Source organism: Lycorma delicatula, chromosome 1 (genome assembly GCF_047948215.1).
Source record: "Lycorma delicatula isolate Av1 chromosome 1, ASM4794821v1, whole genome shotgun sequence".
NCBI lineage: Eukaryota > Metazoa > Arthropoda > Insecta > Hemiptera > Fulgoridae > Lycorma > Lycorma delicatula.
In genome coordinates this window covers 368,455,425-368,481,065 of record NC_134455.1, presented here as the reverse complement: position 1 = coordinate 368,481,065, position 25,641 = coordinate 368,455,425, and the positions used below count along the sequence as shown (strand labels likewise).

Below are 25,641 nucleotides of genomic sequence, written 5' to 3'. Positions count from 1 at the left end.
TATATAGATTTGAATACTAGATCGTGGATACTGGTGTTCTTTTGTGGTTGGGTTTCAATTAACCATACATCTCAGAAATGGTTGATCTGAGATTGTACAAGACTACACTTCACTTACACTCATACACATCATCCTCATTCATCCTCTGAAGTAATACCTGATGGTGATTCCTGGAGGCTAAACAGGGAAAAAGAAAAGTATCCATGTTAAAAAAAAATGTGCTTTTCTTTTTTCAGTACATACAATTTCTTTTAGTATGTACAGTTCTTTTAGTATACACAAAAAGTGTATACTTAGTAACTTTACTTTAAGTAATAGTAGAGTAGTATATACTAAGTATACAAGTTCTGTAAATTAAATAAGATAAGTACTTGTATGTAAGTATGTAGTTATCATTTGTTGTAATGTAGACTTATATTTTTAACCATCATACATTTCAGGTTGTTTCTGCAATATTTTGCTGGCAGTATGCCTCTTACAAAAATCTATAGAAGTTTCAATAATTAAAGACACAAGTTTTTCTGAAGCTAAAATAATTTATTTAATCATTGTGATATTTTTTTTTTCACTTTTCAACATAATCTCCAGGAACATTAATACACTTTTCCCATCTCTGAATCAGGTTATTTATGCCTGCAAATAAATGTTGATGAAATAAGTCTTGATGTCCAGAGCCAATTTAGCACATTTTCTTTGATATCATCATTGTCATTAAACTTCTTATCACACAATACCTCCTTGAGTGGACCAAACAAGTGGAAATCAAATAGGGGCCAAGTCAGGACTGTATGGAGGTTGACAAAGTTCTTCCCAAATACAATTTGTGAGTTATAACTTCTACACCTTATCTGAGCTGTGTGGGGTCAGGCATTATTGTGAAGCAGAGTGCTCAATTTGTGCTGAGATCCAGGTCATTTTTTCAACACTGCTGGCTTCACTTTGTTGATAAACAAGTCACATTAGTGTGCGCTGTTTATTGTTCATTAATCTTCTAGAAAATCAATAAAACCTTTTGCATCCCAAAAGACTGTTATCATGATTTTTCCTCCTGATAGGTTCAGAATTTTTTCCTTGACAAGCGAAAGTGTGTGCTTCCTCTCCATGCTCTATCTTTTTGATTCTGGTTCATAATGGTGAATTCACATCTCATCACAGATCAGAATACTGTCCAAAAAATGATTAACTTCTGCTGATACTGTTGTTTCAGCTCTGTGCACATTTAAAGTCTTGTCTCCTTATGGTGATCTACTTGCAATTTTTCAGCTATAATCTACACTGTAATCCATCAGTCTTATTGTAAAAGAAAGTCTATGCGAGTTTCAAGCACTGGAGTTGAAACTTCAGTTGGATGATCAGATTGGTGCTTATCAGTCACCGAATTTCAACCATCTTTAAATTTTTCTACTTGCTTGTAAAACATTTTGAAATTCATATAACTTTGTCGATATTGTATGGTCATAAGAGATTAAATGTTAACTGGTTTTCACCTTCAGAAAGTAAAAAATAGATCACTGCATGCTATTCACCTAATTCACAAACTTCAGAAGGACATGCCATCATAAAATAAGATTTTGAGGTTATAAAAAAAAACAATTTTACTGAAATAACTGATCAAATGTCATCACAGGCTTACCAACTTACTGTTCTGAAAGTATCATAACCCTCTTATCAGCTTTTTCTCTATTCACAGCTATTTGTGTCTTTAATTATTGAATGACCATCATTGATCTCTATAGGGATCACTGAATGTTCAGTATAGTTACTATACCAAAACATTTAAATTAGAAGAAACTTGCTTATTTCAATTTTCCATAAGATAATATCTGTAAGAAAACATAAATACTTTTAAAAATACATTAAATACATTTAAAATACATTAAATACTTTTTGGATTGCAACAGGCAAACTGAAAATTAAAATAAATCTATTTATTTAAATTTTTTTAAATTTTATAAAACAAAACCTATTAAGTCAATAAATATTATATTCAAATAAAATAACAAACAGCAATTCTAATAGTTTTTTTTCTAGATTCTAATGAATATTATTATTGTACATAGCAAGTAATAAAAAATCATCCGTGCGTGTGTATATGTAAGAAAAAATAAAAATTATAAACAACAGAGACTCGAACCACAGGTTATTAGATTAGAATGTTTGTCACTCGGCTATTGTGACTAAGATATATAAATAATCTAGAGGAACTATGTGAAAATCTTAAATAGAGTTTACTCAGAAAATGAGAAAAAGTTGAAAGTTGCCATATTGAATTTAAACTAGGATCACTTCTTTCTACCAGCTTGCAAAAGGGCATTAATAAATCAGCTTACAATTGATCATTGTAAGCTGATCAATTGCCCTTATTAGTAAGATTTGCAGATCTATACTGCAATACAGTATTCCTTCAAAGGCTTAATCTGTAACAAAAAGAAATTATACAGTACAATATGGATGCAATTTTCTGCAAACTGAAACATTATTGTATTATTACACATTTCATTCTCATTCATTGGACAGTTAGCAGATTACTCATATGCTAAATTAAAACAAAAGATACTCATAAAGCATGGTAATACTGAAAAAAAAGAGTTATATTCTCACTATACCACAACAAATATCAAAAGCTATAAAGAGAAATAAATTAAATGAACCACACTGGATAAAGAATTAAACCAAACTGAACTACTTTAAGTAGTGTTTTTTCATTATCGAATAGAATGTTTTTTGTAAAATCAAAATGAGATATTGGTGAATGTCACGTATAGAAAACAAATCATAGGTTGTAAGAAAAATATATTGTACTAGTAGAGCAGAAAATGAAAGATATTGTATGAGCAATTAAACACATACTCCTTTCTTTTCTAGATTTTTCAAATAAGTGACCTTCATCTCCATATACAAATCAGATCAGCTGATGAGATAAGAAAAACAGGTGGAAATTACGAAGCATTTTCTTGTGAGTTTATTAATAATTAGCTTAACCTATTGATATTTAAACAGAATTATATAACTTATAAAAGTTACAGGTCCTTAAAATTTACATGAGGAATTAATTAATTTCGTTTACAAAAAGGTTTTTCTTTGTGAAGGGAAAAAGAAAATAGAAAGAATTTGAACAATCAAGATTTTTAAGTAAAAAACATTTAACTGCACAACACTATTAAACTTATTATAACAATTGTGTTTATTATACCATATGCTTTTTATAAAATAAACATCTGTATGACTTCTGTGATAGCGCGTTATCATATTTGGTTTCATCCAATAGGTTTTGGATTTGAATCCTGATCAATCTTACCATTTTTCATGCACTAAATAACATTGGGGAACAAAATTAAATAATTTTTTTAGCACAATAGGGAAAATATCTGATTCTAATACACTTTTTATGCCAAATTCAAATATGTAAGTAGTTTTTCTCTACCACCCATAGTTTTTGGTGGTATACAAATAAAGTAAAATATGAAAGAAACCTGTATACTTACATGTGCACACACATTCATATATATACACACACATACAAACACACTATGTATATATATCATGCACACATGTAAATATAGATTTCTTATAAAATTGTATATAAATAAATTATTATATAATTGTATATATATATATATATATATATATATATATATATATATACATACAGAATGTTTCTAAAATGGTGGACTGACTATACTTTTTCGGATTCTACTTGTAAAACTAAACAAAAAATAACCTTAGAAAAAATGAAAATTCTATTGTGAGAAAAATTATTACTTAATTTGAAACTAATTTACAATACTAGAACTAAGAATGAATACAAACATTTCATTTAATTGAATTGAATGTAAATTGGAGGACGTGAAAACAGACACAACGTTACAACATCAATTTCTGCCATAACTCAGCTATTTGTTAACAGATTTAAAAAAAAAAAAGTCATTTGTTAAAAATAAAAGGCTTAGTATTTTAGCAGTAACATACATTTTGATAAAACTTATATTTATAGATATAATGAATTGAAAAATAAACATGGCTGCCATTTTGTAATTTGCAAAGGTATTTAAGTCCTGATTTTTTACTAATTTTAAAACTTTATTACAAAGACGCTTGCCAAATATTAATATGATTCCCTATCAGAACTTGAGATATAAATTTTTATATAAAAATAACAAAATGGCGAACACAAGGGAATGAAGAAGAAATTGCCATTTTTCCTAAGGATATTTTTTGTTTAGTATTACAAGTAGAACTGAAAAAGTATAGCCAGCCCAAACACTCTGTATATATTTATATATGTACAGGTGTCCCATATAAAACGCAACCTAACCTTATATTGGTAGGTATTGAAATAATAAAAAGGCATGTGTAAATGTAAATGTAATTTTTATTATTACCATCCATTACCTTACATTTAGAGTAAATGTTGGAAGTGGCCGCCATCTTCTTGAATACAAGCTTCAATTCTTTTTACATCGTATCTTGCAACTTTTTTCAAAGTTTGTGGCTGGATATTTAATACAGCTTGTTCAATATTGACTTTCAATCGTTCAAGTGTTTGTGGTTTGTTGCTGTAGGCTTTTTCTTTGAGGTAACCTAATAGAAAAAAATCCGCTGCAGTCAAATCTGTAGATCTTGGTGGCCACAAGCCTCGACCGATAACACGATTACCAAAGAATTCCTCAACGAAATCAGAAATTGAATCTGCGTAGTGCGATGTCGCACCGTTATGTTGTAGCCAGCAGTGTCTGTCTTCCTCTTCCAAGAGTGCAATGAACTGAAATAAAATATCCTGATATCGTTCTGCATTAATGGTGTATTTGAAAAAAATAGGACCGATTATTTTCTTCTGCGATATCACGCACCACACGCCCGACTTCTGTGGGGTGTAATTGTTTTTCGTAATAAATTTGGGGATTTTCAGCACTCCAAATTCGACTGTTTTGGCTGTTTACGTAGCCATCCAAATGAAACCGTGCTTCATCTGTGAAAAATAACGAATCCATAACGTTAATTCTCTCACGCAGAAATCGACGGACCCATTGACAATTTTGTAGCCGTTTTTCTTTGTCGGGCTCAAGAAGTCAATGAACCGTTTGAATGCGATAAGGTCGTAATTGTAATTGTTTGGTCGCCCGATCGATGAACAGTTGATTTAGACAAATTAATTTCAGCAGACAAACGTCTGATCGATTTATTTGGCGAGGCGAGTAATCGGTCTTTGATTTCAGCGACTGTATCTGTATTCAACACCAACGCAGATCTTTTGTGTTCCTTGTTATTAACAGAACCTGTCTCTCTAAATTTTGCAACTTACCTTAATACTGATGTTTTGTTAGGAGCTGGTTTATCTGAGTACTTATGGCGAAACAAATCTTGCACTGCAACCACTGATTTCGTACTAAAGTACGACTCAACAATGAAAACACGTTCATTTAACGAAAACACCATCTTGTCTCTAGCAATACACTGAACGTCATGATTGCATTGTTTTTACTATCGGTAGTGTTATACTGCGTTGCCGCGATGTTCAGATGTTGGACGAGTCCATTTCAGTAACGAGTAGAGGAGTATGCTTGACTTTTGAAATTTCATGGATGAGTGATTGATGGGTTGTGTTTTATATGGGACACTTTGTATGTATATATATAGTGTTTTACCAAGAAACAGAAAGAATTTTAGGACAAGTTCTACCAGTGAAAATAATGAAAAAAAGTTTATATAAACATGGGTCCGTAAACGCTTTGTCAGCGAATTACAACTGGAAAAATATTTTGCCATGATTCCTGGGAAAAGTGTGAAATAAAGCCACAGTGAAATTCTAGGAATACAAATTTAAGGGTAGGCTTGAGAATCTTAAGTTTTCTTACCTGACAAATTGAATAAAATAGGTTTCTGAACTGTATATGGAGTGATTTTTCAGAAAACTGGGATAAACACAAAACATTATTGTGAAAACCCTGTTTTTTTATGTTTTACATACAATAACTTTGTTACATGGGTATTAAATAAGTAAAATTTTAAACAAAACTTGTAGAGAACTTAATTCTGAACAAAATTATGTAAATAAACTCCACTACAAAACAAAAAAATTACAAAAAATTAATTTTATTAACACCAAAATATCTGATATGTGGCTGAAAAAATAAATAAATTTTTAAATTAAAGGAATAATACTTTTATCTTCTGAGAATAACTAGAAATAAAATCATTTAACTAAAATAAAATCAACAGAAGAGAAGTAACATAAAACACCATTTAATTTTACCACGAATGTAGAAAAGAAAAAAAATTTAATGCTAAAATAAATGGTTTCTTTTATTTCATAAGTTGGAAGTATTAATAGCTGATCCAACAACCACAATTTATCTACAGAACGTGAATATTGTTGTATACTTTTAAAAGTTATAGTCAAATATGCAATGCGTGTGCAGTTGAAGTGTTTATATTCCACGTTCTCAAAATGTCATTTCAGTTTTTAAAAGAAGAATATGTTGACATAATTTTTATTTAAGGTTATTGTAAGGTAACTCACTGATAGCAAGAATGCAATATCAAGAAACATTTTCTAATAGGATTTCAAATCACAAAACCTTCGCTTCAGTTTTCCATTGTTTACGCACAAACGGTTCTTTTCCTGCCTGTTCTTATTATGTTGAAAGACAGGAAATCATCATATTGCGTGAGGGTGCATAATAAAGCAAGTTCATTGTAGCCCGGGGCTTAGTACTTGACAAATTTCAAATCACATCGATTTGCTGTGCAGTATATTATGGCAAATACTTGACAAAGAAAATCTGTACCCATACCACCAACAGAAGGTTCAAAATTTACTACCTGGCGACTTTGCATTGCATATAAATTTTTGTCAAAGGCTTCAAGAAAATCGTCATAAAATAAGTTCTATTTTATTTGCTAATGAGGCAAGATTTACAAGAGATGGAGTTAATAACGTCCAAAATAAATATCACTGAGATTTGCAAATCCAAATGCCACAGTAGAAAGCAGTTCTCAAGTCAGGTTTTCTTTTAATATTTGGTGCGGCATTATTGATAAGCATATGATTGGACCATTTATTTTTGAAGGTCGACTTACGGGAGGAATATTTATTTTTTATAAAATAACCTGCTGCAGCTTTTAGAAGACATTCCACTAATAACGAGAAAATAAATGATTCTTCAACAAGATGGGGCTCCTGTACATTTTTGTCAAGATGTTAGAAATGATTTGAATATAACATTTAGGAACAATTGGATCGGACGAGAAGACCTATTAGTTGGCCTTCCACATTTTGTTTTATTGTCCTTATCTTACACCATTTTGTTTAAAATTAAATTCCCTACAAGTTTTGTTTAACAGTTTTATGTATTTATTACCCATTTAACAAAGTTATTGTATGACAAGCATAAAAAAAAAACAATGTTTTTTAACCTAATTTATTGATTTTCATCCCAGTTTTCTCAAAAACTACTGTAGATACGGTTTTCAGACCTATTTTATGCAATTTTTTTAGGTTAAAAACCAAATGAAATCAGTAATTCTGCCCTCATCCAACAACATAACAATTTCTGTATGACCTCTCATTTCACCGAGCCGAAATCCAAGCAAAATCTTTCACTAGCCATAACTCACAAACAAAGAATTTTATGAACTTTTTCCATTATTTTCATGAGTAGAATAGGTTTTGAAAGTCCAGGGAGAGCTTCATGATACACCCTGCAAATATATATATACAAAGTAGAGCAGAAACAATTGGACAATTTAAAACTTGAAAATAAACACTTTAATTGCAAAAGAAATACTAATTTGATACACCATTTTAAAGAACAACCATTGTAAAGAACATTTAGTTTTCAACTCATGTTTTGAAGATACCATACACAAGTGACCATCATTAATGGTAAGGTACATCTTTGCACTTTGAGGTCATCCATGCCTTTCCTCAGCCGATCCTCTGGAATTGCATGAATTTCTGCTTGGATGAAATTTCTCGGTTCCTGTATAGTGTGAGATCAGTTGGCATAAACCTTCTTTTTCAAATGACCCCCCCCATAGGAAAAATCACATGATGATAAATCAGGCTAATGAGATGCCATGCAACTTCACCAAAATGAGAAATGACATGTTGAGGAAACATTTCTCTGATGATTGCCATGAAATTTCATGCTGTGTGGGTGGTAGAACCATTCTGTTGGACCACACGAGGTGTGTGTTGACACAACACTGACGAAGTTTGTTATGTAGAAATGTTCACAAAAGCATTATGTATTGATCTGATGTGAATATAACAGACAGACCGTTAGCATTCTCAAAAACATACAACCCAATCACTTCAAATGCACTAATGCCAGATCACACTGTAACATTTTCACTGTGCAGTGGCTTCTTATGCAACATACATGGGTTCTGCAGCCAATATTTGAAGTTCTACTTGTTAACGTAACTGTTTAGATGAAAATGTGCTTCATCAAACATTAGCAGGTAATCCAACATTTCTTTGATTACTTGCAACAACTGCCTACAGAAGTCACTCCAATGATTCAAATCACGTGATTGTAGTTGTTGCATTACTTGCATTTTTTACGAATGGAACATTAAATCCTCATGTAAGATGCATCCATTGTTCTATGGATTAAGTGTAAGGCAGTTGAATGGTAACAAATGCAACATTGTGAACTACGCTTCGGTCACTGTCTGTGTATTTTCTGAGGTTCACACAGTTCGAAGATGACCAGGCAGCTTCTTGTTGACAATGCATACAATAGATCTGAATTATTTGATGTGTGGAAAACTTTCCATTCCTTCCAATGTCAAAATGTTGTAGAAAAATTTGTTGCATTACAGTAGCAGAACCATTATGTTTGCAGAATGCTTCCACTACAAAAGCACGATGCTCTTCCAACCAACACATTATAATGACTGAAGGCTTTAAACTGCTTTACACAGCTATATGTGATTACTCCCACCATCAGCACAGATTTCGGCAAGACACAACTTTTACATTTTGGATAATTGCTTCTTCTCCACCCAACCCAGTATATTACTCATTTTGCCTGAAATGTGATGGTTATTGTTTCCTTATTGTGACTGGCATCTGGAACAACCCTCTTCAGCATTCAATAGTAATCAGCAAGCATGCTTTCACTCCACTGTACTTGTACCTCTTATCCATGACAGTAATATTTTGGTGGAAACAATCCATTTTTTCATCACTGACATCACCAAGATTATCTGGGAAGAAAATCCTTGAATTTCTAAGAAGAAATCCGGGTGAATTCAAGAAATGGATTTTGAAGGATATATTATACCTTAAGTTTGACTGTAACCACCCCCATAACTGTAACAATTCACCCACAATCTCGTAGTATTTCAGGGCTCAATGATTTCCTAAAAACGTTCTCACAATGTTTTTGAATGACTAACACTAATTTTTCAACTTGGCTTAACAGTTCTCTAAGTTTCTCATCTTTAATAGTTCTTATTTTCGGGACACAAAAATGACTTCTCTGCTTTTAGCATCACAAATTCCAGGAAATTTTGCCTTCAGATAATGAAACCCATTATTATTTTTATTCATTGTCTTAATAAAGTTTTTGAAAAGGTCTAATTTTTTTTGAAGTGTAGGTAGAAGGGATTCTTAATATAGTTGACGAGTAAGTGATGTACAACATTTTTCTGGCAGGTGTACGTGATTCTGTTTTGGCCATTCATACTTAGCAACATTTTTTAGCTGTTTTGACCAATAGATTATTTCAAATGTAAAAACAAACCTATTTGTAAATAATGAATAAATCTTTATAAAAACTCTAAACAAATGTCTTATTACATACCAAATTAATTTAAAGTAGGATGTATGTAAAATTACAGTTTAACTACTACCTTTATGAATAAATATGTACAAGTTTTACATTATTACATGTCCATGCAGGTGTATGCAACATTACAATAAAATTATTAAAAAATATGGTTAGAGGGAATAAACATTATATAAAAGCTCATCTGAAAATTTTAATATAAATGTTTGTTCTCATTAATTTAACTTGTTTCTTTTCCATAATCATTTTAAATATGTAAATGAAGAAATTTATGAATTTCAGTAACAAAATAGTTTGCTACTGTTTAGTCATTTCAGTACAACAATGCAAATGGTGGAAATATTATTTTAAAAGACCAAATTAACGAAATTAACATTGAAATGACCTGAAATTAAATGATATAAAAACAAAAATCCATATTTAAAAATTGTTAACTACACACTTTACATAGTTGTTTTGTTGAACTACAAACAGCATGAAAACCATGTTTTCCCACATATTTCTTTAAGGAGTAAATAAATATATTTCTTGCTACTTTAACACATTTCTAAAAATAAAATAGTATAAAAAAGATTTGGTTTTAATTTTGTTATTTTTTTATTTTCTCAACTAAATACAGGCTGTCCCAAAACAACAATAGCAAAAACATCAGTAGCACTTGTTTTCCGAACAATGCTACTTAGTGTATTGAAAACAATGTAGGCATGTAGTTCAACTCATTAGCTAATTATAGATTGAGCTGCAATTAGTTTAGGTAAATAATTCTTGTAAGAGTCAAAAAGTGTAATGAGAACATGCTGGCTGATTGTGATTGACAGACATTTGTTTTGTTTTTGAAAAGCCTTTGGTCTTACTGAGAGCCTTTGGATTCTTGAGTATAATGCATAAAGTGCAGTTGCACTTTCCTGCGTTGTCACTGGGCTGAAATAATGAACCCAACCTCTCATTGCATGTGATAAGTTTATAGAAGAAATCTGGATTGTCATCAGCATCTCTAGCCACTGGTAGCAAATATCCACTCAATTAATTCATTTGTTTTGTCATCAGGATGTCAGGGACCCACGTTGAGGAGACTCATCGCATGTTCAATTGGTTGGTCAAATGTGACGGTTACATGTCTTTGGATCACGGATCAATGATTCAAAGGTTTGCCTAACAAATGTTAATTGTCATGAATAATCACCATCATGGAGTTAATGTTTACCTTAATAATCATCATTGACAGTCGGCTGCCATGTGGGATTAGTGTGGCCGACTCACGACCATCAACAAACACACTTTATAGATCAAACAAGGAATACCTTCAAAACCTAATCCAAGTACTAGTACAACACCCAGTATCACATTATCCTACCAATAACAAAGAAGCTTGATTTTGAGTGAACGCTACATAGCTACACTCAGATAGCATTTTAATAACTTTCAATACTCAATAAATTCTATTTTATAATTTTTCAACAATGTATGACATGGAAACCACATGTAAAACTTTTAGTTCGTGGGTAAAAAAGTAAATACACATAAAATTAAATTAATAAACACTAGATTTATTAATTCATGAATAATACACATTTTATGGCACTACTATTTACAAAAAAATTACACAATAAAAATTACAGTCAATTTATAAAAAAAAGGAAAAAATGCATAAATTCTTATAACGTTTAACATTAATATTACATGATATGAAAGAATATCTCCCAAATTTTTTATTATTTTTTTTTAGATTTTAAGAAGCTGGAAAATGGATAAGATTTTGATGATTTTATTTTTAGTAATAAATACCTTATTACTAGGTTCTACAAAAAAAGAAAAATTCATAATCAAATTCAAGAAAATATATTATGAATAATATTAAAAAAAATTATATAAAAACAATACTTTATACATTAGTAAAAAATTATTTGAGTAAGTTTCTAAAAAAATAATTATATAAGTTTCATAAAATTTGTAATGTTTTCATCCACCATTAAGTTGTGTACATAAATATATATATAATATCGATGAATGTGCAGGAATGTACATATAAGGACAAAAGGGAATCAAATAAAAAATGTAAGATATTTTTGAAACAAGATGAATGAACTAAAATAATAGGTATGAAATGAAAAATTTGTAAATATTGTATTTAATTAATTTTACATATTTTAAAAATATAACATGTACAGTATGAATATAGGAATGGATATTAATCTTTTTTTTTACATTTCTTTATAGATCATTTGGTACAAAATTCTTTACAGAAATATAGTTATGCAATCCTGAAACTTGATACCATAATAATGAGTTCATTCATTCATTAATGATGAATACACTTTTTCATATTTAAAAAAAAAATTATTAAATAAATTTAAACAACTCAACTTATCACTGTCTATTTTTATTGTTACAGCATTTGTTTTTAATGAGAAAGAATTATCTGAATTTTAAACAAACATGATTGAACTCCATATTTGAACTTTCTTTTATTTAATATTTTTGTAAAAAAAACAATAATATATTTTCTGTTGCTGATGAAGTAGTATACAAGAGTCATTAAACAATGTATAAAAAAAGAACACAATGTTTATAAGATGAGCAATTTAAATTTATTTATCAACTTATTCTACAACTAGGATATATGTTGATAAAATACTTATTAAAAAAAAGTATCCAACATTTTATATAATACTGAATGCTAATATTGTAACATCAAACAAATATTACTACCTAACATTAATAAAAGAAAGAAGATATAAAATAATGTAAAAATTATCATAAAATAATTATCAAACAATTTTCAATAAAATCGCTGTGAGCTTCATTAACAGAAATTTCTAAAACAAACTTTTTATTTTTCCCTTCTCTAAAATAGTAGCACATACTAAATATCAAGATTTATAAAAAATATATGATCACTGCTTTAGCCCAATTATTCGTACAATTTATAAATTTTTATCATTACAAGATATTTATCAAAAAACATCTTTTTATAGTTATTAATGAACATAAGTACAAACTGAATGGATACCACTGGATTTTAAATGTCCACAATAAAGAACAAAGTTAGAATGATGATATTATCAAACACAATGGAGCAAATTGGCAGAAGATCGCACAAGACTGTATTAGTTGGAAATGTGCTAAAGAGGCCTTCATCCTGCAGTGGATCGATAAACTCAGAAATTATTTCTTTTTATTAAGTTATCTACACATTTATGTTTAAGAAGGAAAAGTCTGACAAATGAAATACATTCAACTTACATGACTTTTGAAATAAAATAATAAAAAAAAAGGTAACAAAACACAATAAAACATTAGTAGTAAATTAAAATATTAATGGCTGGCTTGGAATACTGCGGCTTTTTCTTGAAACGCTAATCTCCTTTGCACTTTTTCTTGTTCTTCTTTTTTTCTCTCTTCTTGTTCTTGTCTAATTTCATCCTCAAATTTGCTTCCTTTTCTTAATTCTTCAATCTGCAATAAATAGAATTTAAAATAATGCTAATAAATATTTTTTTATCATAAAAAACAAATACATAACTTTAATATTTTAAGATAGTTTTTACTTTCCCAGCTAATACAGCTATACTAGAGAAAGTACAGAAATCAATTTTTAAAAATTATTAAAAAAATCCCTCTATTTTTTAAAATTGTGATTCAATAGGGTATTTAAAAAAAATAAATTCATAACAAAAAAAAGGTCTAACTTTTTATAACAGAATACAAAAACTTCTTTTAATGTTTTCCTAAGCCCAAAATAACCGTTTTTGTAAATGAATTCTCTTCAAACTTGATAGGAAGATGCTCTCTACAGGGGGATTTATTGTATTAAATTTTTGAAAAACTGGAAAAAAGGGGGGTTGTTTTGGCAAAAAAAATTCATTTTACTGAAACATTTTATCAAAAAACTTTTCTTACAAAAGTTGAAGTCATTTTTATCAGGATAACAAATTTCCCAAATTTTTTTTTTAAATTTACCCAGCCCAAAAAAATGAATTAAATTCTTTTTATTTTCTAGCTATTTCTTGCTTAATAGAAGTTATGTTTTTGCTCAAAGAATGAATATGTTCTACATCAATAGACCTTTAAATTACTAAAATGTTACAACCCATTCCATTTCTATAGCCATATATTTGTGGCAACAAAAAATTGTTTTTTGAAAGTTTTTAAAGCTCAATTGTGTTTAAATGAGAAAATATTAACAATTATATTATTCCCAAATATCTAGTAAATTAAAAAAAAAAAAAAAAATTGGCCACAAATACCCCTGCCTAAAAAAATGTCACATTTGAATTTATCTAAACTGTATACTTTTTTTTTTTACTGACTGTTATCTTTTTATATTTCAATATTTTTGAACAATTTTTAAAAATTTTGTATTGCTTTGGGACTTTGGGGCTCCTTTTTTTAACATTAATTTAATCCAATACTCCCCCTGGATTAAGTGACCCCCTAAAATCAAATATTTTTTTTTTGAAATTCTGAATTATCAATGCTTGTGACTTATTTTTGTAAGCATAAAAATCACAAAAAACCCTTTAATACAGAGGCCCCTAATTTTTAAAAAAATCACCAAAAATGTTTTTTTAGGTTTTCAATTTTAATTTATTTAATAATAATTTTAAACGCATTAGAGTCACTAAATAGTATTCTTGATTCTGGGGCTTCCAATTAAAAAAAAAAAACTTTTTGGCATAGCTGGAAAATTTTTGCATCAAATAAGTGTTGCATAATTTGACCACAGGCCAGGAAAGTCTTGCAATACATTGCCAGCTTTTTTAATAAACTATTTTGGTTCAAGATAATGGACCAAAAATGCTTTTTTGTGTCATATTTTGGATTAAATTCCAATGCTAAATACAAGTGTACCTGAGATCATTAACTTAAAATATTTTTGTATAAACGTGTATATCATACATATTTATTTGTGGAATTTATGTGGTTTTTCCATGCAATTGGCATGAAACAGAAATATATGACATGCTTTACATATATACTCTATTACAGAATTAAGTAGAAATGATTTCATAAGCAAAACAGGATTATAAAAATCAATGAAGTTGCTAATAAATCACCATCGCCTGCTCAGTTAAGGAGTTCCATGTAAAGCATTGTTTAAGTATAGAAAAAGGCACATTAAATTATTGCTTTACATTATCTATCGCAGTCTTTCCTGAGCCTGTGACATGTAAAGCACCTGATATACCTGAAGCAACAGTCAGTAGCTTTTGTTAAGATTAATGATGCTCATCTAACAGCTATTTGTTGTGACTAGATTGAGGTGCTGTATATTTGGCTCAGGAAATGAAACAGGATACTAGTTCACTTCTTCATTTTCCTTATTAAGCCTAGAATGCACACTTGTTACTCTTAAGGATGGGCATGCCATTTTTGAGAGTGAAATGTGATATGTCAGCACATTCAGTTCAAATATGCAAATTGTTTGGTTAAGGCAATTAACATACTTAATTACTTACTGTCTATGATATGGGACCAGCTATATGGCAATAAGAATTTTACTAAAAACTCGTAATAGATGTAACTTATCAGAAACACATGCACACAGGCCACAAATATCCCAAACAGTTCTAGTATTTCCAGTTCCCCATAATTCAGTTATGGTATATTAAATTGATAATAATTAGTACAAGTATCTGCAGTTCTTGTATTTAGCTGAGGTATTCAGTTTGTTGTTTGATGATATGAAACATTCACAAAAATATATTTTATTTACTATGAGCTAAAAACTTAATATTATAATAATTATACTTCCATTAAATATTTCATCAGACTTCAAATGAAAATGAATGAAAAATTTGTGGTTAAAAACAAGAATTCCTAAAGAAAAAAAAATGCAGTCCCAAGCATGAAAAAAACAAGGATTATTTTATGTGAATTATGTGGTAACTTGGTTGTGTTAACCACAATATGCGGAGAAAAAAAGCTTTAGAAAATCTGGGATAAGTTCAGCCATAAGATGTTTTCCATAATAACAGATTTAATTTTAGTCCAAAATTTCCTGATTTATTTATTTATTCTACATGAATTTGATAATTTAAATGATCTAATAAAAAGTAAAACTAATTATGAGATAATATGTCAGTTATTTATTAGCACAATCGGTATGCTCTTTACAAATTCTGAATTCTCCTTGAGATCTTTAAGAAAATATTTTACTGACAATTTAAAACTTAATTTAGTTACATCAAATTACAAGCAAAATATGTCATTATCACTGAACTTATACTAAAATCAGTGACAATGTAACTAAGCAAAATCAGTGTGATATTTTTGAGTTAATTTTTTTTAGATTCTTACCTTTCATAGAGTGAGCTCATTGATTTTATAAGAATAAATCATAAACTGCTCGTCTGTGATTAGGCTACAGGCTGATTAGATATATATAATTTACTAGAAAGCAGTACAATGAATATTTTATCTATTTGAAACTTATGGTATGAGAAGGATTTGCAATTTTAGAATAATATAGTAAGAATTATTTTCTAAGAGAGTGCAGTGATACATATCGATTTATATTTTCAGCGAGTTAAATGCTTATTCTTTATAACCTGATATGTTTAAAACTATACAGATGTTCAGAAATAATACAGACAAATGAAAAGTAGATTTGTTAACAGACCGCCATCTAGTACCAAACCAACAGCAATAAGCCAGACTGCAATGTTCTTATTAGAATAAATGATACAATGTGCTTCTTGATCATATCAAAATTTGGCATTGGAGGTTTCTTTCATAAAAGTCCAAAATGCATACATCTTCTCGTAATATTTATAAATATGTTGAACTATTAAACTTTTAATAAAAAGATAAAAAAGGGAAGAAAAAATTATTGTCTAAATAAATGTATATATTGTATATATTATATACATGTAAGTATATTCTGTACGTCTATGTCTAAGGATTTCTGTTATAGCGTATATGTACTACTTCATTCTTTTAATATATATTTTATGTATATGAGCAATAAATAAAATAACATAATTAATTTTTACCATATTAATAACAATTATTCAATTTTAATCTTTAAAAACAGTTTAAGGAAAAAAGTCAATATCAGCTAACCTTTGCTTCAAAAAAATTCTTTGCTCCTCCTACTCCAACTTGCTCTACATCAATTTCAGTTAATTTAGCTAACTTGCTTAGGCCACTTTCTTCAACCAATTCACCTGCATTTGCTTTGCGGAATATCAACAAAAACTGAAACAAAGTTAAAAAAAGAACAATAACATTATTCTAGCCTCATAATGAACATAAGTTGACAACCTAGAAAAAAATTTACTAAAGTTTAGTTGTAAACTACACAAAATTTTTAAACAAAAAAAAGAAAAAACTATTTAATGCAGACTATTTCAGTTTTCTTGTATTTATCTAAAAATAAAAACCAATTAACCGATTATAATTACTAAACAAATCCACTTTCATTCATATAAAAAAAAACCACAGACTCTTCAGCTAATAGGTTTTACTGTGAAAATAGTTTTTACTTTCTCTCACGTTAAAAAAACGATCTTCAAAACACACCTACACAGACATACATATATATTTTTATTTATAATTATTTACCTATTATGTCCCTTACTAAAGATCCATAATTAGAAAAAAAAATATTGTGTAAATTACCTTATTCTTGTTTTTAGTCATACTACTGCAAGAAAATTCATAATTAAAAAATTATATTAGCATAGAAGAAACAAATCAGTTATAAAACATTCAGTAAAACAAACTGCTGCAGTTAATTATAGGTTGTTTCAAACATTACCTGATCCTGTTACATAAACTAAAAGAACATTTTAAAATAATATAAGCATTATTAAAATAAATATATTGCTTTCAATAAAAACAGATAAGAGCCACCAAGTCATTCTGTACTTTTGTTCACACACAAGTACACACTGTGCAGTATCTCTTATTAAAACAAGCAAGAATGATAAATACAATTATTACACTGTATGTGGAGTAACAGTGTAGCTATTTAGTTAAACCCATCTTTTGACCACAATGTAATGAATATCTTTTATTTTAATATATATAGGCAGCTATCAAGTATACTATTCAATTTTGGAGTATCTTCAAGTATTTTTAGAGTAATTTTTGTAAACTGAGAGTGTTTTTGGACCAAAGGTAATAAATGTTACATTTTTGTTTTAGTTAAAAACACCTGTCTGTAATGTTAGCAGAATACAAATAGATATTGTAATGTGCTTATAATAATGAATTTTTACAGGAAATAAAAAAATGCCAAACCAGATCAGGATTCAAACCAAGATTTTTTAATGAAAGATACTACCATTCCCTCATGGAAGTTGTCATTAACTTATACCACAAAAAACATGGTAGAAAATGTTACTATCTTAAAGTGAGTTTATGTTAAAACAATTTTGAGTCTTTTCTTACTAAATCTATTGAGGTAAAAAACTAAAAATATCTTATTATCAAGCTCCAATCCACATTAATTCTTTCAGCGTAATAACCAGTAGTATTTTCAATATGTACATAGCTATTTCACCAGTCTCTGTGGCAGAGAGTAGCATCACAACCTTTCATCTGAAAGGTTCTGTGTTTGAATTCTGCTTAGGCTTGGGATTTTCCATAAGACATAACTTTCTCATTATATTCTCATATACAGACTTTGAACTTATGTTGGGAATTTATCATCTTAAAAAAATTGTATATTTTCGAATAAATATTGGAAACTTGACATACATAGTTGATACATAGATGCCTATCTGTATTACTGTGTTACACACTTTTCTATCTGAAAAAATTTATGAAAAATACTACAGCACAATATATCAATTTCTGAAGCCAGTCATATAAATTTCACAGATATAACTGTTTTAAATAGCACTATGGGAATTTTTAGGGTCCACTTACAATTAGATATATCTTTGGTTTAGATTATATAATATTCAAATGAAATTAGAGTAGCCATTTTTTCCTACAGTTTCTCATGTTTTAATTTTCTGACATCAAGAAAGAGTTATTACATCTGACAACTGTTTCCCAGCCAGAAATGATGGATAAACAGTGCGAATAAAGAAAGCCATCAACTGATGATAATAACAATAAAAAATAATTGCATCAGTAATTTATCTGTTTTCTTTGATAACAACAGGTTGACAACAATTGGCTGATATCCAATTATAGTTACTTAATGATAAATAAAATGTTAAACATGAGAAAGATGTCATGAACAGGAAATATTAGTAATAAAAATATATTACTTCTACTTTTCTTTAAATAGTTTGTTTATTATAATAATTAGGGATAGAGAGTTTATTTTCCAATGTAAGACGATTTATTATTTTATATAAATATATATATATATATATATATATATATATACAAAATAGCTGGCCTTTCTAGCCAGGACCTGGACCTTCAGTGCTCAGGTCACCCCCAGACAAATCCTGAAGCCAATTCAGGTACTTCTCAAGGCCTCCCGGGACAAAGGGACCTATCCCATGGGCCACATAGCTCGTTTCACTTGCCATTTCCAATATGCCAAGGGGACTGGCACCCTGGATACTCGCAGAGCTTGCTTCAGGTGCCATTTCCAATATGCCAAGGGGACTGGCACCCTGGATACTCGCAGAGCTTGCTTCAGGTGCCATTTCCATCTAGCCAGAGGGCTCCACCCCCTGGAGCCCCACACTGTAGGTTTTCATTATGGTTGTGAGAATAATATTGATAAATAATAATTATACTATTCAGTCATACTATTGTTAACGTCTATATGCCTACAAGCGCCCATGATGATGATGAGGTAGAGTGTTTATACGAAGAGATTGATGAAGCAATTAAACACGTAAAAGGAGATGAAAATTTAATAATAGTTGGAGATTGGAATGCAAGCATTGGAAAAGGCAAGGAAGGAAATATAGTGGGTGAATACGGGCTGGGCAAAAGGAATGAAAGAGGGGACCGACTTATAGAATTTTGCACGAAGTATAATTTAGTAATTGCCAACACCCAATTTAAAAATCATAATAGAAGAATATACACTTGGAAAAAGCCAGGCGATAATGGAAGGTATCAGATAGATTAGATCATGGTTAAGCAAAGATTTAGAAATCAACTCGTTGACTGCAACACTTACCCTGGAGCAGACATTGATAGCGACCATAATTTGGTGATAATGAAATGTAGATTGGGGTTTAAAAACCTGAAGAAAAGGTGTCAGATGAATCGGTGGAATTTAGAGAAGCTTGAGGAAGAGGAGGTAAAGAAGATTTTTGAGGAGGACATCGCAAGAGGTCTGAGTAAAAAAGATAAGGTAGAAAATGTAGAAGAAGAATGGGAGAATGTTAAAAAGGAAATTCTTAAATCAGCATAAGCAAACTTAGGCGGAATAAAGAGAACCGGTAGAAAACCTTGGGTTTCAGACGATATATTGCAGCTGATGGATGAACGTAGAAAATATAAGAATGCTAGTGATGAAGAAAGTAAAAGGAACTATCGGAAATTAAGAAATGCTATAAACAGGAAGTGCAAACTGGTGAAAGAAGAGTGGATTAAAGAAAAGTGTTCAGAAGTGGAAAGAGAAATGAACATTGGTAAAATAGACGGAGCATACAGGAAAGTTAAGGAAAATTTTGGGGTACATAAATTAAAATCTAATAATGTGTTAAACAAAGATGGTACACCAATATATAATACGAAAGGTAAAGTCGATAGATGGGTGGAATATATTGAAGAGTTATACGGAGGAAATGAATTAGAAAATGGTGTTATAGAGGAAGAAGAGGAAGTTGAGGAGGATGAAATGGGAGAAACAATACTGAGATCTGAATTTAAGAGAGCATTAAAAGATTTAAATGGCAGAAAGGCTCCTGGAATAGACGGAATACCTGTAGAATTACTGCGCAGTGCAGGTGAGGAAGCGATTGATAGATTATACAAACTGGTGTGTAATATTTATGAAAATGGGGAATTTCCATCAGACTTCAAAAAAAGTATTATAGTTATGATACCAAAGAAAGCAGGGGCAGATAAATGTGAAGAATACAGAACAATTAGTTTAACTAGTCATGCATCAAAAATCTTAACTAGAATTTTATACAGAAGAATTGAGAGGAGAGTGGAAGAAGTGTTAGGAGAAGACCAATTTGGTTTCAGGAAAAGTATAGGGACAAGGGAAGCAATTTTAGGCCTCAGATTAATAGTAGAAGGAAGATTAAAGAAAAACAAACCAACATACTTGGCGTTTATAGACCTAGAAAAGGCTTTCGATAACGTAGACTGGAATAAAATGTTCAGCATTTTAAAAAAATTAAGAGTTCAAATACAGAGATAGAAGAACAATTGCTAACATGTACAGGAACCAAACAGCAACAATAACAATTGAAGAACATAAGAAAGAAGCCCTAATAAGAAAGGGAGTCCGACAAGGATGTTCCCTATCTCCGTTACTTTTTAATCTTTACATGGAACTAGCAGTTAATGATGTTAAAGAACAATTTAGATTCGGAGTAACAGTACAAGGTGAAAAGATAAAGATGCTACGATTTGCTGATGATATAGTAATTCTAGCCGAGAGTAAAAAGGATTTAGAAGAAACAATGAACGGCATAGATGAAGTCCTACGCAAGAACTATCGCATGAAAATAAACAAGAACAAAACAAAAGTAATGAAATGTAGTAGAAATAACAAAGATGGACCGCTGAATGTGAAAATAGGAGGAGAAAAGATTATGGAGGTAGAAGAATTTTGTTATTTGGGAAGTAAAATTACTAAAGATGAACGAAGCAGGAGCGATATAAAATGCCGAATAGCACAAGCTAAACGAGCCTTCAGTAAGAAATATAATTTGTTTACATCAAAAATTAATTTAAATGTCAGGAAAAGGTTTTTGAAAGTGTATGTTTGGAGTGTCGCTTTATATGGAAGTGAAACTTGGACAATCGGAGTATCTGAGAAGAAAAAATTAGAAGCTTTTGAAATGTGGTGCTATAGAAGAATGTTAAAAATCAGATGGGTGGATAAAGTGACAAATGAAGAGGTATTGCGGCAAATAGATGAAGAAAGAGGCATTTGGAAAAATATAGTTAAAAGAAGAGACAGACTTATAGGCCACATACTAAGGCATCCTGGAATAGTCGCTTTAATATTGGAAGGACAGGTAGAAGGGAAAAATTGTGTAGGCAGGCCACGTTTGGAGTATGTAAAACAAATTGTTGGGGATGTAGGATGTAGAGGGTATACTGAAATGAAACGACTAGCACTAGATAGGGAATCTTGGAGAGCTGCATCAAACCAGTCAAATGACTGAAGACAAAAAAAAAAAAATACTATTCAGGCTTTATAGAAACCTGAAAAAGAAATTAAATTACAAAAGACAGAATAATAGGAACTGTTGTAACTAAAGTAAACACAAATTTGATGACGAAAAATTCATAACTTATTTCTTTGCCATGGTGGCAAAAATATAATAATGAAGTAAAAAGATTAATCTATTTTTTTCCTTAATGAATATCTTTAATTCACAACTTTACCTCCTCCTTCGGGGAGTAAAAATAATGAATATTTTTAATGTCTTAACCTTCAAGAGAGCTGAGGGCCTTGGTTGATGGCTTAAAACCTTCCCTGTAATAACATGAGTGTATCCAGCAAATTTGAAAGTAATCAGTTCTCACATGATGCGATAACAAACAGACAGACAAACATTTTATATGCATACATTTCCAAATAAACATGATCTGTTAGATTGAGTGTGTACCTGATATATGCAAAAGTTAGCCTTCAACCTACTAACAAATACTCCATATGAATTTTGAAAATCGGACGATTGTTTGCAGAGATATTATAAGAGCACCCTATTGCACCTCCCAAAACAGCACCCCAGGGGCAATTCGTTTGCTGATTATGATGATTGGTCTAGCCTCCCATGAACTGCTCTCATACTTCATCACTCTAGCCTCACACACAGTCCCCAGTCACAATTTTTGTTAAAAAATTTTTAATTTATTTAATGTTATTTTATGTAACATAAATTTATTTCTATTATTTTTCTAATATTATTCATTCAATTGATCCGAATCATTCAGTTAAAATCCAGCTCACACAGTGATAGCCCCTTCACAGTTCATTAATTCAATTCATTAAAGTTTGTGCTTCAACCGGAAAATCTCCACTATTGCACTTATATATATATATATATTTATACTTTTTTTTTGAGACTTAATATATCAAAAAACTTTTCCAATGATACTAAGAAACGTAGGTAAAAATTTGGTTGCAATTGATTGAGTAGTTTCTTCCTCATTACATAATAGTATATATATTTAAAATCCTTAAATAATATCAATTTTTATCAAAATAAAGTATTTTATTCATTTCTTATAACTCACTTTGCACTCTTTTTTTTACAATTCTAATGTCTTATTATAAATACAATTCACCTGACACTCCAGTGTCCATTGAGAAAAAATAACATATTCTACAGTTGAACAGTACTGGCTTGCATAAAGTCACTGTGGAACTGCAGCACTCCCTATTTCCAGTTGATATTATCAATAACATTTAATATAATCAGTCCTTTTTTCTTTAATTCTTTTTTTATACTTGTACAATATATAATCCTTAAGTTTAATATAAAGATACAAAAATCTTTGTATGGAACTGTTTCAGCAGTGTGGTATTTGGCTGTTGTGTGCATCCACACATAGGAACTGCACATGAGGCTGTTAGGGAGAGAGAGAACACTGTCACTCCCGCAGTGCCAACCCTGGAGTGCTGGTGGAAGATAGTTTTTTTTACTCCATGTGTGTTTGTTCCCTTTTCTAGTTTAGTCGGTGGAAGGAAAATGAAAATGATTTAGTTGTTTTTTCAGTAGTGATCAGAAGATGGCAGAAAGCAAGGGCCCTTTGATTGTCAAATCTGTCCTAAAACACACAGGAAGGGCGAAAGAGAAGGCAATTAGTAAAAACTAATTATGTTTGTTTCTGTGTACAAAGAAATTTAAATTAAGCACCATTGGAGTATAGTGTTTTTAAGCAGACATTTTATTATATTATTATCTAATAATACTAAAAAATATTATCTGTATTGACATTTTATTATTTATTCGGTTAAACCAAATACGGTTTTTAAGCACAACCGTGTACCATATTCTTGAATGTGGTAAAGTGTAGAATTATATTATCCTGCTTCTAGCTATTGTTTGATTCATTTTTTTTCGGATCTTTTATTTTACAGAAAACTTTAACCATGGCCTTGAAAAGGCCCAGAAAAATATTTTCTGGAGTAGCACTTGCACTAATTTTAGCTATGAGTCGCCACTGCAGTTGGACAAGGAATTATCAAAGAATCATATCTACAAATAACAATTTCTAAATTATCTCCCAGGAATCAGTTATTTTTTACTAATAAAATTAACTCAGTGTAATGTAAAGGTTTATAAATTCTGTTTTTAATATTAAACAGTCCACATCAACTAGATAAACAAAAAAATTAGCAAGAGAATGTAAAAGTCTATTTCTTTTATGACAATCACTAATACTGAGCCAGGTATTAACATGATAAATGGACATTTTTTATTATTTCAAATGAGTAGACATCTTAAAATTTTATAAAAATCAGTTGTACCTTTTATGGAAAATAGAATTTAAAATTCAAGATATCTGGTTTAAAAAAAAAAAAAAATTATTAAATTTTTGGTAGAGGTACAATTTTTAATATAAATTATAGAACAGAGCGAGTGATTGTGTATGTTACGCAAAAGTATCACCTTTTTCATTCAGCTCAAGGTAATTGTTTAATACACAAGTATTTAAAAGTGTAACTAAGTATTGTGTGACCTATTTACAATCTGCTTCCAATTTACTTAACTGCAAGCATACTCAACTCTTTCAAATCAGCAAATCCTTACTTAAATCTTTTTAACATTCATTCATTCAAGATTTGTATTATCTATCATTTGATGTTTAAAAAGTGACATATAAAATTAATGTCAAAATTTGCTGTTTTTATCCATGAGGGTGGTCACAGTAAAACAAACAAAATCTAATTTACAGAAGCTTTTTTTTAATTATGTCACAAATTTTTAGTCAATCACGTTATAATAAAATTAAAAAAATATTATTCATACTTTAAAAATAAAAATCAATCAGTTGATTTATTTGATAAAATTGTTTATAATGTTTTAAAAATATAGTTTTTTTTTACATTTGTGGTAATGAAATGCAACCAGGAAAATCATTCACCTCATCATTCAATTCATCAGCTATTCTGTAATGTTGCAAAAAAAAATTCATATTCTAGTTAAAATATAAAAGTTTCCTTTTTATTAATATTTTTCATTCCTTTCTGTTTGATCTGAGTAGATATTTTAAGCTTAATATACCTACTATGTTAATGACATCATCTGTTATCTATTTAATTTATTCTAATGTTTATTCTCTTCTAGTTTTGACACCTTACAATGTCTCTTTGTTACGGTTTACTAAACCCGAAAATATATATGTTGTCAACCAATTAACCTTGGCGCTTTTTTATAAGTCTACCTCAAGTCTTTCTTTCCCCTCAGTCTTAAGACCTTTCCAATTTAAATTTTTATCAATCCATCTAATTTTTAACACCTGATAACAAAACACTTCAAAAGCCTAATCTTTTTCCTGTCTGTCCTGTGTTTATTTTTTGTAATAAAACACTGCACTTCACACAAATATATATTTTTTAATTTCGTTCAGTTTTGTAGATTTAAACCAGCAAACTTATTTTTTGCATGAAAGCTCTCCTTGCTTGTGTCAACTTGCTTTTAATATCTACCTTACTTTATCTATAATCTTTAATTTCATTATTAAATAAAATTCTGTAATTTGTACATTATTTTCCCTT

General features: G+C 29.8%; 1 protein-coding gene across 1 annotated transcript in view; it reads right to left on the bottom strand.

The window, feature by feature from the left end:
• Positions 1–11,326: 11,326 nt before the first annotated feature.
• Swip-1 (EF-hand domain-containing protein D2 homolog Swip-1) overlaps positions 11,327–25,641 on the bottom strand; it is a 298,599-nt gene continuing 284,284 nt past the window's right edge. The window contains exons 3-4 of the mRNA XM_075353671.1: positions 16,866–17,000; positions 11,327–13,256 (exon numbers count right to left, since the gene is read on the bottom strand). Of these exons, the coding sequence (XP_075209786.1) occupies positions 13,116–13,256; positions 16,866–17,000 (276 nt within the window). The 3' untranslated portion in view covers positions 11,327–13,115. The remainder of the gene's footprint in view (positions 13,257–16,865; positions 17,001–25,641) is intronic.